This window comes from Somniosus microcephalus, chromosome 11, assembly GCF_052327205.1.
Source record: "Somniosus microcephalus isolate GS21.2 chromosome 11, FLI_Smic_1.0, whole genome shotgun sequence".
In the NCBI taxonomy this organism is placed as follows: domain Eukaryota; kingdom Metazoa; phylum Chordata; class Chondrichthyes; order Squaliformes; family Somniosidae; genus Somniosus; species Somniosus microcephalus.
Genome location: NC_140997.1, coordinates 230,774,831 through 230,788,389, shown reverse-complemented (window position 1 = coordinate 230,788,389; position 13,559 = coordinate 230,774,831). Strand labels below are relative to the sequence as shown.

Sequence of the window (13,559 nt, the reverse complement as noted above, 5' to 3'; positions counted from 1 at the left end):
ATCTGCTTTTTTAACAGCCTTCTCAACTTGTCCTGCCACCTTCAAAGATTTGTGTACGCACACCCCCAGGCCTCTCTGTTCCTGCACCCCCTTTAAAATTGTACCCTTTAGTTTATATTGCCTCTCCTCATTCTTCCTACCAAAATGTATCACTTCACACTTCTCTGTGTTAAATTGCATCTGCCGCATGTTTGCCCATTTCACCAGCCTGTCTATGTCCTCCTGAAGTCTATTATCCTCCTTACTGTGTACTACATTTCTGAGTTTAGTTTAATCTGCAAACTTTGAAATGATGCCCCGTATACCCAAGTCCAAGTCATTAATATATATCAAAAAGAGCAGTGGTCCCAGTAATGGCCCCTGTATACTTCACTCCAGTCTAAAAAAGCAACCGTTCACTACTACTCTCTGCTTTCTGTGCCTTAGCCAATTTTGTATCCATGCTGCCACTGCCCTTTTAATCCCATTGGCTTCAATTTTGGTAATATGGCTATTGTGTGGCACTTTATCAAACGCCTTTTGAAAGTCCATGTACACAACATCAACCTCACTACCCTCATCAACCCTCTCCGTTACTTTATCAAAGAACTCAATCAAGTCAGTCAAACACGATTTGCCTTTAACAAACCCGTGCTGGCTCTCATTTATTAACCCATATTTTTCCAAGTGACAAATAATTTTGTCTTGGATTATTGACTCCAAAAATGTCCCCACCACCGACATTAGGCTGACTGGCCTGTAGTCGCCGGGTTTATCCCCCGCTCCCCTTTTTTGAACAGGGGTGTAACATTTGCAATCCTCCAGTCCTCTGGCACCACCCCCATAACCTAAGGAGGATTGGAAGATTGTGGCCAGAGCCTCCGCAACCTCCACCCTCACTACCCGCAGCAACCCAGGATGCGTCCCATCCGGACCGGGTGACTTTTCTACTTTGAGCTCGCCGACCTTTTAAGCACCTTCTCCTTATCTATTTTTATCCTATCCAATATCGCTACTACATCCTCCTTTACTGTGACATTGGCAGCAACCTCTTCTCCAGTGAAGACAGATGCAAAGTCCTCATTCACTGCCTTAGCCGTGCCCTCTGCCTCCACACGAAGGTCTCCTTTTTGGTCCCTAATCGACCTCACCCTTCCTTTGACTACTTTTACTATTTATAAGTTTCCCTTTTATGTTACCTGCTAATCTAACCTCATACTCTCTCTTTGTCTCTCTAATTTCCTTTCTCTGTTCTCCTCTGTACTTTTTGTATTCAGCTTGGTTCTCTACCGTATTATGAGCCTGACATATATCATAAGCCTCCTTTTTCTGTTTAATTTTAATCTCTATGGGCTAAAAATCGAGTAGCGCCCCAATTGAGGCGCTAACTTCAATTAGCGCCCCCGTGCCGGAAATTGAGTGGTTGCGCCCCAAGAGGGAAGCGGGGCGCTACTGGAAGTGCCCCGCATCCCTCTTGGGGCGCTGCGAGTGATTATCATGGCAATACGTGCTGCAGCGCCACACGCTGCGGCACGTCGCGCTGCGGTATTGCAGGCCTTCCTCCCCTTCTTAAAGGGGAGGGGCCTTGTGCAGCGCGACCTGGGGCCCAGCTGGGCCCCCGGGGATCGGGAGTGCAGGCAAAAGAGCCCGGCACCCAAGAGAAGTGCCGGGCTCTTAGAGCGCAGCCGGCACTCCGCGGGGTGGTGGGGGGGTTCCGGAGGCTGGGGACGGGAGCGCAGGCAGGTGCTGGCAGGCGGCCAGCAACAAAAATGGCCGCCCCGCACCTCGCCTTTACATTGCACCTCCCCGGCCGCAGGTACGCCCCCTTGACCCTGTCGGACATAGCGTCCGGCGGTACATCAGGGGGCGCTCCCGAAGATTGCGGCCGGGGCGTGAGCAGGGCGCTGCGCACACCAATGACGTCATCACCAGCAGCGCAGCGCTACCAGTTAGCACCACCACTAACCTCCCGCTGAATTTTGCGGGAGGCGTGGGCAGTGCCGCGCCCGGGCGCTAGTTGGTTTGCACCCCACTTAGCGCCCTCTTAAGGCGCTAACGGGTGGCGCTACCAACTGAATTTTTCCCCCTATATCTTTAGTCATCCAGGGAGCTCTAGCTTTGGATGCCTTTTCTTTCCCCCCTCGTGGGAATGTATCTCCTCTTTGGAGCCCTCCCATTACACATTTGCTGTTTTACCTGCCAATCTTTGATTCCAATCCACCTGGGCCAGATCACTTTTCAACTCTCTGAAATTGGTCCTCCTCCAGTTGAGTATTTTCATATTTGATTGTTCCTCGTCCTTTTCCACAGCTACTCTAAACCTAATGGTATTGTGATCGCTGTTTCCCAAATGCTCCCTCACTGACACTTGCTCCACTTGCCCCACTTCATTCCCCAGAACCAGACCCAGCACTGCTTCCTTCCTCGTTGGGCAGGTAGCACACTGATCAACAAAGCTCTCTTGTACACGTTTCAGAATAGTTAGAGAGAAACTATGTTCTCTGATTGGGGAGTCCAGGACAAGGAGGCATAACCTTAAAATTAGAGCTAGGCCGTTCACGGGTGATGTCAGGAAGCACTTCTTCACACAAAGGATGGTGGAAATCTGGAGATCTCTGCTCTAAAAACTGTTGAGGCTGGGGGTCAATTGAAAATTTCAAAACTGAGATTGATAGATTTTTGTTCGGCGAAGGTATTAAGGGTTAGGGAACCAAGGCGTGTAGATGGAGTTAAGATGCAAAACAGCCATGAACTAATTGAATGAGGGAACAGGCTCGAGGGGCTGAATGGCCTCCTCCTCTTCCTATCGGGCACTCTACCCCACCAAGACTCAGTGCCTTCAGCAGAGGAGGGAGAAAAGTGGGTTGCGTTGTGGGGGGAGGTGGGTGTTGCGTGGAAATAATAATCCACCTCTCCGCCCGATGGAGCTCCTGATCTCGGTCCAATCACTGTGTTGGGGGAGTAGTGAGCAGAGAATCACCACCCCCAACTCCTGGTGGCCGGTCCAGTGTATTGACGACGGCGGTCTCAATTCCTGGGAGAGCAGCGGAGGAAAATATCGGGAGGAACAATTACAACATTCCCTGAAAAAATAGAAGCCTGCCTCTTGCGCACTCTCACTGTGCTCCAGCCTGAGGGATAAAAATCCCCAGCCCGCAACAACAGCAGCAACTTGCATTTATATAGCGCCTTTAATGTAGTAAAACGTCCCACGGTGCTTCACAGGAGCGTTATCAAAACAAAATTTGACACCGAGCCACATAAGTAGACATTAGGGTAGATGAGCAAAAGCTTGGTCAAAGAGGTTGGTTTTAAGGAGCGTCTTAAAGAAGGAGAGAGAGGTAGAGAGGTTTAGGGAGGGAATTTCAGAGCCTAGGATCCAGGCAGCTGAAGGCACGTCCGCCATTGGTGGAGCGATTAAAATCAAGGATGCTCAAGAGGCCAGAATTGGCAGAACGCAGAGATTTCGGGGGATTGTAGAGCTGGAAGAGATTACAGAGATAGGGAGGGTCGAGGCCATGGAGGGAACAGGATGAGAATTTTAACATCGAGACGTTGCTTAACCGGGAGCCAATGTAGGTCAGCGAGCACAGGGGTGATGGGTGAACGGGACTTGGTGCGAGTTAGGACACGGGCAGCCGAGTTTAGGATGCCCTCAAGTTTATGGAGTTTTGGTAGCAAATACTTTTAAATTAGTAAATAGTCAATAAATTAACCCTCCAGAGGCCAAATCTCCTCCCGATGTGGCACCAAAGTATCAGTTCCTGTTGTGATGAGTATCAATAAGATATGAGATGAGGAGGAATTTCTTCACCCAGAGAGTGGTGAACCTGTGGAATTCTCTACCACAGAAGGCAGTAGAGGCCAATTCATTAAATATATTCAAGAAGGAGTTGGATATATTTCTTAAGGCTAAAGGGATCAAGGGATATGGGGAGAAAGCAGGGACAGGGTACTGAATTTGGATGATCAGCCATGATCTCATTGAATGGCGGAGCAGGCTCGAGGGGCCGAATGGCCTACTCCTGCTCCTATCTTCTATGTTTCTATTAAATTTTCCTGGAGAATTCCTACTGCATGAATCATTTCCTTCCCCATTCACGTGTTTGTTTTGTTACTTAAAATATTAACTGACAGAAATCAATCCATTCAAGTCCCACTCCAGAGACTTCAGCACATCACCCAGACTGAGACTCCAGTGCAGTGCTGAGGGAGTGCTGCACTGTCGGAGGTGCCGTCTTTCGGATGAGACGTTATACCGAGGCCCCGTCTGCCCTCCCAGGTGGATGTAAAAGATCCCACGGCCACTATTTCGAAGAAGAGCAGGGGAGTTCTCCCCGGTGTCCTGGGGCCAATAGTTATCCCTCAACCCACATCACTAAAAACAGATGATCTGGTCATTTATCACATTGCTGTTTGTGTGATCTTGTGTGTAAATTGGCTGCCGCGTTTCCTACATTACAAGTGACTATACTTCGAAAAGTACTTCATTGGCTGTAAAGCGCTTTGGGGCGTCTTGAGGTCGTGAAAGGTGCTATAGAAATGCAAGTCTTTCTTTCTCCGTCATAACAGTAAAAGTAATTAATTGTACGTGGAGCACCAATGAAATGTTTCTGAGACGTGATAATGAGCTACAGCAATGGCAGTCTTTCAGTGTTGCCATTTAATCAGTCGTCTCCCCCTTCTGAATTTCTTCCAGGTCTTCAGGGATTGTTTCCACCAGCTCCACAATGAGGAGCCTCCAGTCGTGGTGGAATTGTACGCGTTGATTACCAAGTGGCTCAACGACCGGTTACCACCAGGACAGCAATGAGTCAAATTTGAAAATCGAACTTTTACGAAGGAACTCGTTTAATTTATATTGGGGATGTATGTGTTGGGGGGTGGGGTGGGGGGAGTAAAACCAATTTCAAGCCATCTAATTAGCAAAAAAAAAGCTTTTATTTAGAAAAAAGAAACTATGTTAAAACAAGTATCTGTTCAGCCACTTTTATCAGAGCATCACTGTAACTCAAGATTAGGTACAACAGAGCCATTCAAAACCGTGAATAGATTTATTTCCTTCCTTGTGCACCCACTGTTTCTGTGTGTGGAGAAACACTTTTCCCGATCTCAATCGATATTTCTCTGTCCCAATCTGCCGCTCGCTAACCCAAGCCACCTCTTCTTACCCCGATCCAAGGGACAGCACCATAGTCACAGTCCCCCTCAGGATTACAATTACATGTTACAGTGGATGGATTGGGAGTGCGATAAAAAGGCAAGAGTAGGTTCAAAGCCAAGCGACGGTCACTTCTTAGACCCACTGCCCGCACGTGGTAGACCTCTCGTCAGCCAAGCTACTATTGGAGTACATCACCCCAACACCAGTGCCTTGGTATGTGAGGCTGCAGAGCACCCCCGCACTCTGCTCAGTACAATGTAGACAAGGCCACTGGTTTACCATTTCCATGGGAGTGCAGACAGAATCATGGAATGCGATTGCCAAAATACCAATAAAAATTCCAGGAATCCTACGTAATAAAACTGAGAAAATCAGTGGCCCTGCTTATGGTGCAGCTCATTCCCTAAATACTTTCATATCTTTAAAACTGAATATCAAACTTATAGGAAAAGTACAGATTTGATTTGTGTCATTTTACAACTATGATCCACGTAAGATGGATGGTCTTCTCTACCCTGAAGGTATCTGTGTCCTCTTGTTATTGATCTACCTGCCAGTGGAACCCTTGATAATTTTGAACCTCTGTTAAATCTCCCCTAAGGTGAACAAGCCCAGCTTCTCTAGTCTCTGCAGTTATTACCTAAAGTGTGTCATATAGTCGGGTATTCTAGCTACGGGCTGGGAGGGGAGGGATGATTGGCATCTAGCCACATAGAGATGAAAGGCCTCTCTAGGGAAGGCTAACACTCAGGCCAATGAGTTGGTATTTTCATGGCATAACAGGCAGAAACTCAGGATACGCTCCCAAAGCTTTGCAATCCCACAAAATAATAAATAGGAACTGACTAATTCAGTAACTGGGAGACAGTGGCCCCAATCTCACTCCCCCAATGTCCCCAATCTCACTCCCCCAATGGCCCCAATCTCACTCCCCCAATGGCCCCAATCTCACTCTCCCAATGGCCCCAATCTCACTCTCCCAATGGCCCCAATCTCACTCTCACAATTGCCCCAATCTCACTCCCCCAATGGCCCCAATCTCACTCCCCCAATGGCCCCAATCTCACCCAATGGTCACAATCTCACTCCCCCAATGGCCCCAATCTCACCCAATGGTCCCAATCTCACTCCCCCAATGGCCCCAATCTCACTCCCCCAATGGCCCCAATCTCACTCCCCCAAGGGCCCCAATCTCACTCCCCCAATGGCCGCAATCTCCCAATGGCCCCAATCTCACTCTCCCAATGGCCCCAATCTCACTCTCCCAATGGCCCCAATCTCACTCTCCCAATGGACCCAATCTCACTCTCCCAATGGCCCCAATCTCACTCCCTCAATGACTCCAATCTCACTCCCCCAATGGCCCCAATCTCCCAATGGCCCCAATCTCACCCAATGGCCCCAATCTCCCAATGGCCCCAATCTCACCCAATGGTCCCAATCTCACTCCCTCAATGGCCCCAATCTCACTCCCCCAATGGCCCCAATCTCTCACAATGGCCCCGATCTCTCACAATGGCCCCAATCTCACTCTCTCAATGGCCCCAATCTCACTCTCCCAATGGCCCCAATCTCACTCCCCCAATGGCCCCAATCTCACTCTCCCAATGGTCCCAATCTCACTCCCCCAATGGCCCCAATCTCACTCCCTATATGGCCCCAATCTCGCACAATGGCCCCAATCTCACACAATGGCCCCAATCTCACTCCCCCAATGGCCCCAATCTCACTCACCCAATGGCCCCAATCTCACTCCCCCAATGGCCCCAATCTCACTCCCCAATGGCCCCAATCTTACTCACTCAATGGCCCCAATCTCACTCTCCCAATGGCCCCAATCTCACTCCCCCAATGGCCCCAATCTCCCAATGGCCCCAATCTCACTCCCCCAATGGCCGCAATCTCCCAATGGCCCCAATCTCACTCTCCCAATGGCCCCAATCTCACTCCCCCAATGGCCGCAATCTCCCAATGGCCCCAATCTCACTCTCCCAATGGCCCCAATCTCACTCCCCCAATGGCCCCAATCTCACTCCCCCAATGGCCCCAATCTCACCCAATGGCCCCAATCTCACTCTCCCAATGGCCCCAATCTCACTCCCCCAATGGCCCCAATCTCACTCCCCCAATGGCCCCAATCTCACCCAATGGCCCCAATCTCACTCCCCCAATGGCCCCAATCTCTCTTCCCCCAATGGCCCCAATCTCACTCCCCCAATGGCCCCAATCTCACTCTCCCAATGGCCCCAATCTCACTCCCCCAATGGCCCCAATCTCACTCCCCCAATGGCCCCAATCTCACCCAATGGCCCCAATCTCACTCTCCCAATGGCCCCAATCTCACTCCCCCAATGGTCCCAATCTCACCCAATGGCCCCAATCTCACTCCCCCAATGGCCCCAATCTCACTCCCCCAATGGCCTCAATCTCACTCTCCCAATGGCCCCAATCTCACTCCCCCAATGGCCCCAATCTCACTCCCCCAATGGCCCCAATCTCACTCCCCCAATGGCCCCAATCTCACTCTCCCAATGGCCTCAATCTCACTCACTCAATGGCCCCAATCTCCCAATGGCCCCAATCTCACTCCCCCAATGGCCCCAATCTCACTCCCCCAATGGCCCCAATCTCTCACAAAGGCCCCAATCTCACTCCCCCAATGGCCCCAATCTCACTCACCCAATGGCCCCAATCTTACTCCCCCAATGGCCCCAATCTCACTCCCCAATGGCCCCAATCTCACTCACTCAATGGCCCCAATCTCACTCCCCCAATGGCCCCAATCTCACTCTCGCAATGGCCCCAATCTCACTCCCCCAATGGCCGCAATCTCACTCCCCCAATGGCCCCAATCTCACCCAATGGCCCCAATCTCACCCAATGGTCCCAATCTCACGCCCTCAATGGCCCCGATCTCTCACAATGGCCCCAATCTCACTCTCTCAATGGCCCCAATCTCACTCCCCCAATGGCCCCAATCTCTCACAATGGCCCCGATCTCTCACATGGCCCCAATCTCACTCTCTCAATGGCCCCAATCTCACTCCCCCAATGGCCCCAATCTCACTCCCCAATGGCCCCAATCTCACTCAATGGCCCCAATCTCACTCCCCCAATGGCCCCAATCTCACTCTCCCAATGGCCCCAATCTCACTCCCCCAATGGCCCCAATCTCACTCCCCCAATGGCCCCAATCTCCCAATGGCCCCAATCTCTCACCCAATGGACCCAATCTCACTCCCCTAATGGCCCCAATCTCACTTCCCCCAATGGCCCCAATCTCACTCCCCCAATGGCCCCAATCTCACTTCCCCCAATGGCCCCAATCTCACTCCCCCAATGGCCCCAATCTCACTCCCCCAATGGCCGCAATCTCCCAATGGCCCCAATCTCACTCTCCCAATGGCCCCAATCTCACTCTCCCAATGGCCCCAATCTCACTCTCCCAATGGACCCAATCTCACTCTCCCAATGGCCCCAATCTCACTCCCTCAATGACTCCAATCTCACTCCCCCAATGGCCCCAATCTCACTCCCCCAATGGCCCCAATCTCCCAATGGCCCCAATCTCACCCAATGGTCCCAATCTCACTCCCTCAATGGCCCCAATCTCACTCCCCCAATGGCCCCAATCTCTCCCAATGGCCCCGATCTTTCACAATGGCCCCAATCTCACTCTCTCAATGGCCCCAATCTCACTCTCCCAATGGCCCCAATCTCACTCCCCCAATGGCCCCAATCTCACTCTCCCAATGGTCCCAATCTCACTCCCCCAATGGCCCCACTCTCACTCCCCCAATGGCCCCAATCTCTCACAATGGCCCCAATCTCTCACAATGGCCCCAATCTCACTCCCCCAATGGCCCCAATCTCACTCCCCCAATGGCCCCAATCTCACTCCCCAATGGCCCCAATCTTACTCACTCAATGGCCCCAATCTCACTCCCCCAATGGCCCCAATCTCACTCTCCCAATGGACCCAATCTCACTCCCCCAATGGCCCCAATCTCACTTCCCCCAATGGCCCCAATCTCACTCCCCCAATGGCCCCAATCTCACTCTCCCAATGGCCGCAATCTCCCAATGGCCCCAATCTCACTCTCCCAATGGCCCCGATCTCACTCCCCAATGGCCCCAATCTCACTCTCCCAGTGGCCCCAATCTCACTCCCCCAATGGCCCCAATCTCACTCCCCCAATGGCCCCAATCTCACCCAATGGCCCCAATCTCTCACCCAATGGACCCAATCTCACTCCCCCAATGCCCCCAATCTCACTTCCCCCAATGGCCCCAATCTCACTCCCCAATGGCCCCAATCTCACTCCCCCAATGGCCCCAATCTCTCACAATGGCCCCGATCTCTCACAATGGCCCCAATCTCACACTCTCAATGGCCCCAATCTCACTCTCCCAATGGCCCCAATCTCTCACAAAGGCCCCAATCTCACTCCCCCAATGGCCCCAATCTCACTCACCCAATGGCCCCAATCTCACTCCCCCAATGGCCCCAATCTCACTCCCCAATGGCCCCAATCTCACTCACTCAATGGCCCCAATCTCACTCCCCCAATGGCCCCAATCTCACTCTCGCAATGGCCCCAATCTCACTCCCCCAATGGCCGCAATCTCACTCTCCCAATGGCCCCAATCTCACCCAATGGTCCCAATCTCACTCCCTCAATGGCCCCGATCTCTCACAATGGCCCCAATCTCACTCTCTCAATGGCCCCAATCTCACTCCCCCAATGGCCCCAATCTCTCACAATGGCCCCAATCTCTCACAATGGCCCCAATCTCACTCCCACAATGGCCCCAATCTCACTCCCCAATGGCCCCAATCTCACTCACTCAATGGCCCCAATCTCACTCCCCCAATGGCCCCAATCTCACTCTCCCAATGGCCCCAATCTCACTCCCCCAATGGCCCCAATCTCACTCCCCCAATGGCCCCAATCTCCCAATGGCCCCAATCTCTCACCCAATGGACCCAATCTCACTCCCCTAATGGCCCCAATCTCACTTCCCCCAATGGCCCCAATCTCCCTCCCCCAATGGCCCCAATCTCACTCCCCCAATGGCCGCAATCTCCCAATGGCCCCAATCTCACTCTCCCAATGGCCCCAATCTCACTCCCTCAATGGCCCCAATCTCACTCCCCCAATCTCACTCCCCCAATGGCCCCAATCTCACTCTCCCAATGGCCCCAATCTCACTCCCCCAATGGCCCCAATCTCACCCAATGGCCCCAATCTCACTCCCCCAATGGCCTCAATCTCACTCCCCCAATGGCCTCAATCTCACTCCCCCAATGGCCACAATCTCACTCTCCCAATGGCCCCAATCTCACTCACCCAATGGCCCCAATCTCACTCTCCCAATGGCCCCAATCTCACTCCCCCAATGGCCCCAATCTTACTCCCCCAATGGCCCCAATCTCACTCTCCCAATGGCCCCAATCTCACTCCCCCAATGGCCCCAATCTCACCCAATGGCCCCAATCTCACTCCCCCAATGGCCCCAATCTCACTCCCCCAATGGCCTCAATCTCACTCCCCCAATGGCCCCAATCTCACTCCCCCAATGGCCCCAATCTCACTCCCCCAATGGCCCCAATCTCACTCACTCAATGGCCCCAATCTCCCAATGGTCCCAATCTCACTCCCCCAATGGTCCCAATCTCACTCCCCCATGGCCCCAATCTCTCACAATGGCCCCAATCTCTCACAAAGGCCCCAATCTCACTCCCCCAATGGCCCCAATCTCACTCCCCCAATGGCCCCAATCTCACTCTCCCAATGGCCCCAATCTCACTCCCCCAATGGCCCCAATCTCACTCCCCCAATGGCCCCAATCTCCCAATGGCCCCAATCTCACTCCCCCAATGGCCCCAATCTCACTCCCCCAATGGCCCCAATCTCACTCCCCCAATGGCCCCAATCTCGCTCCCCCAATGGCCCCAATCTCACTCCCCCAATGGCCCCAATCTCACTCTCCCAATGGCCCCAATCTCACTCCCCCAATGGCCCCAATCTCACTCACTCAATGGCCCCAATCTCACTCCCCCAATGGCCCCAATCTCACTCTCCCAATGGCCCCAATCTCACTCCCCCAATGGCCCCAATCTCACTCCCCCAATGGCCCGAATCTCACTCTCCCAATGGCCCCAATCTCACTCCCCCAATGGCCCCAATCTCACTCTCCCAATGGCCCCAATCTCACTCCCCCAATGGCCCCAATCTCACTCCCCCAATGGCCCCAATCTCACTCTCCCAATGGCCCCAATCTCCCAATGGCCCCAATCTCACTCACCCAATGTCCCCAGGATGACATTATTGAGATAGGAAGAATAAAAGAAGGGGGGAGAAGAGGTAAAATGACAAAAATTATTGAAAAATTACTTGTGTTATTATAGTGTAATGGCAAATATTTCATGACTAGTAAGAACTATATTTTAATCAACATTTTAAAATATTTCTCATATTGACATTGTATATACTGGGAAGTTATCAACTGTACTACACTGCTCCACAACTGCTAAAAAAACACAAATTGACTAAATAAATCTGCTTTTATTTCACATTTACAATGAACTGAATCCCCTACACCAGTGTGGCTTTTATTGTGGGTCGGTGAAGGAGGTAGATAATTTCTGCTTTCATTTCTACTCTCTTCAACATTTAAAGTGTCAGCTTGGCTCAGTTGGTAGGACTCATCAAGAGATCCGGAGCTGTGGGCTTAAGCCCCGCTCGAGGATTTAGCCCATCATCCAGGTGCAGCGAGCCCTACATTATAGGTGTACCAGGCAGAATAGCCACAGTAAGCTTTTGTTAATATGAAATATATATCCACATATTAAAGATTGATTTTCCACTGGTTGTAAAGGCTGTGCACAGTCAGGCCTGGAGCATCGGAGACATTAACCATCCATGAGAAGAGATATAAGGGGAAAAATTCAGTATCGCCCCGTTTGGGGCGCGATTATCGGCCGTGCGCAAAGTTTAGCGCCTGCCGCTAATTATCGCCTCCGACAGCAAACTTGGCTTTTATCGCCCCTGGAGGTGATTGGAGCGCTAAAGGCCAAGGAGCGAGATGCTACCTCAGAGCGCTGGCGAAGCAAGGAAGGGCAAATCAAAATGAACCTGCAAAGTGCTGCTCAGTACTCAAAACCCCTTCACACAGCATTGAATCTCTCCAGAAGTCTCTCTCTCTCTCTCAGAATGCGTGGTGCAAAAATGTCAGTGACAAAAAAAGGCAGGAAGCGATCGCCTTTAAATAGCGCTCCCCAATTCAGTTTCTGACAGCATAACGCTCCCCTCAACCTGTCGTTGCTAGCGGCAGGTGGTAAGGCAGAGGGCGCCACTCAATATCCGGTCCAGGGCGCTAACGGGGCGTTGCGCACTCGACTGACGTCACGATCAGCCGGCGCAGGAGATCGTGGCGGTAGTGTTTAGCGCCGCCGCAAAATGTCTAGTTAATTTCGCGAGCGGCGCTAGTTGCTTTGCGCCCCATTAGCGCCCTCTTAAGGCACTAACGGGAGGCGCAAACAACTGAATTTCCCCCCCATAGTAAACCAGTCAAGGAGACTGGGGGGAGTAATCTGGCGTGAATACAGCTTGTGTTATGGATGTACTTGGAAGAGGTAAGACTGCACTGTTAGAGATAACTAATGTGCACTGTGTCCTCAAAGGCATGCACAACAAATGCTGGCTGTATCAACAGCATACAACAAGTTATAGTTATATAGTGCCTTTAATGTAATAAAACGTCCCAAGGCGCTTCACAGGAGTGTTCCCACAAAAAACAAAATTTGACACCAAGCCATATAAGGAGGCGTTAAGGCAGAAGACCAGAAGCTTGGTTGAAGAGGTAGGAGCATCTTAAAGGAGGAAAGAGAAGTGGAGAGGCGGGGAGGTTTAGGGAGGGAATTCCAGAGCTTAGGACCAAGGCACCTGAAGGCACGGCCGCCAATGGTGGAGCGATTAAAATCAGGGATGTTCAAAAGGCCAGAATAGGTGGAGCACAGAGATCTAGGGGGATTATAGGGCTGGAGGAGATTACAGAGATAGGGAGGGGCGAGGCCAAGGAGGGATTTGAAAACAAGGATGAGAATTTTAAAATCTCATACACACATAACGTGATGACATAAGATACCCACATTTGTCCTACGCAATTAAAGCTACAAAAGATTCAGCTCTCTAAAATTCTGTCAGCCTTGGCTCTATGGTAGCACACTCATCTCGGAGTCCACAGGCTGTGAGTTCAAGCCCCACTCCAAAGACTTGAGTATGTAATCCAGGGCTGACATTTCAGTGCAGTACTGAGGGAGTGCTGCACTGTCGGAGGTGCCATATTTCGGATGAAACATTAAACCGAGGACCCGTCTGCAGTTGAGTGGATGTAAAAGGTTCCACGGCAC

The 13,559-nt window shown here is 51.6% G+C and overlaps 1 protein-coding gene across 1 annotated transcript in view; it reads left to right on the top strand.

Moving 5' to 3' along the window:
• The window catches only part of LOC147111326 (monoglyceride lipase-like), an 82,157-nt gene extending 77,304 nt beyond the window's left edge, over positions 1-4,853 (top strand). Inside the window, exon 6 of the mRNA XM_086002109.1 lies at positions 4,679-4,853. Within this exon, the coding sequence (XP_085858235.1) occupies positions 4,679-4,792 (114 nt within the window). The 3' untranslated portion in view covers positions 4,793-4,853. The remainder of the gene's footprint in view (positions 1-4,678) is intronic.
• The last annotated feature ends 8,706 nt before the right edge of the window (positions 4,854-13,559 follow it).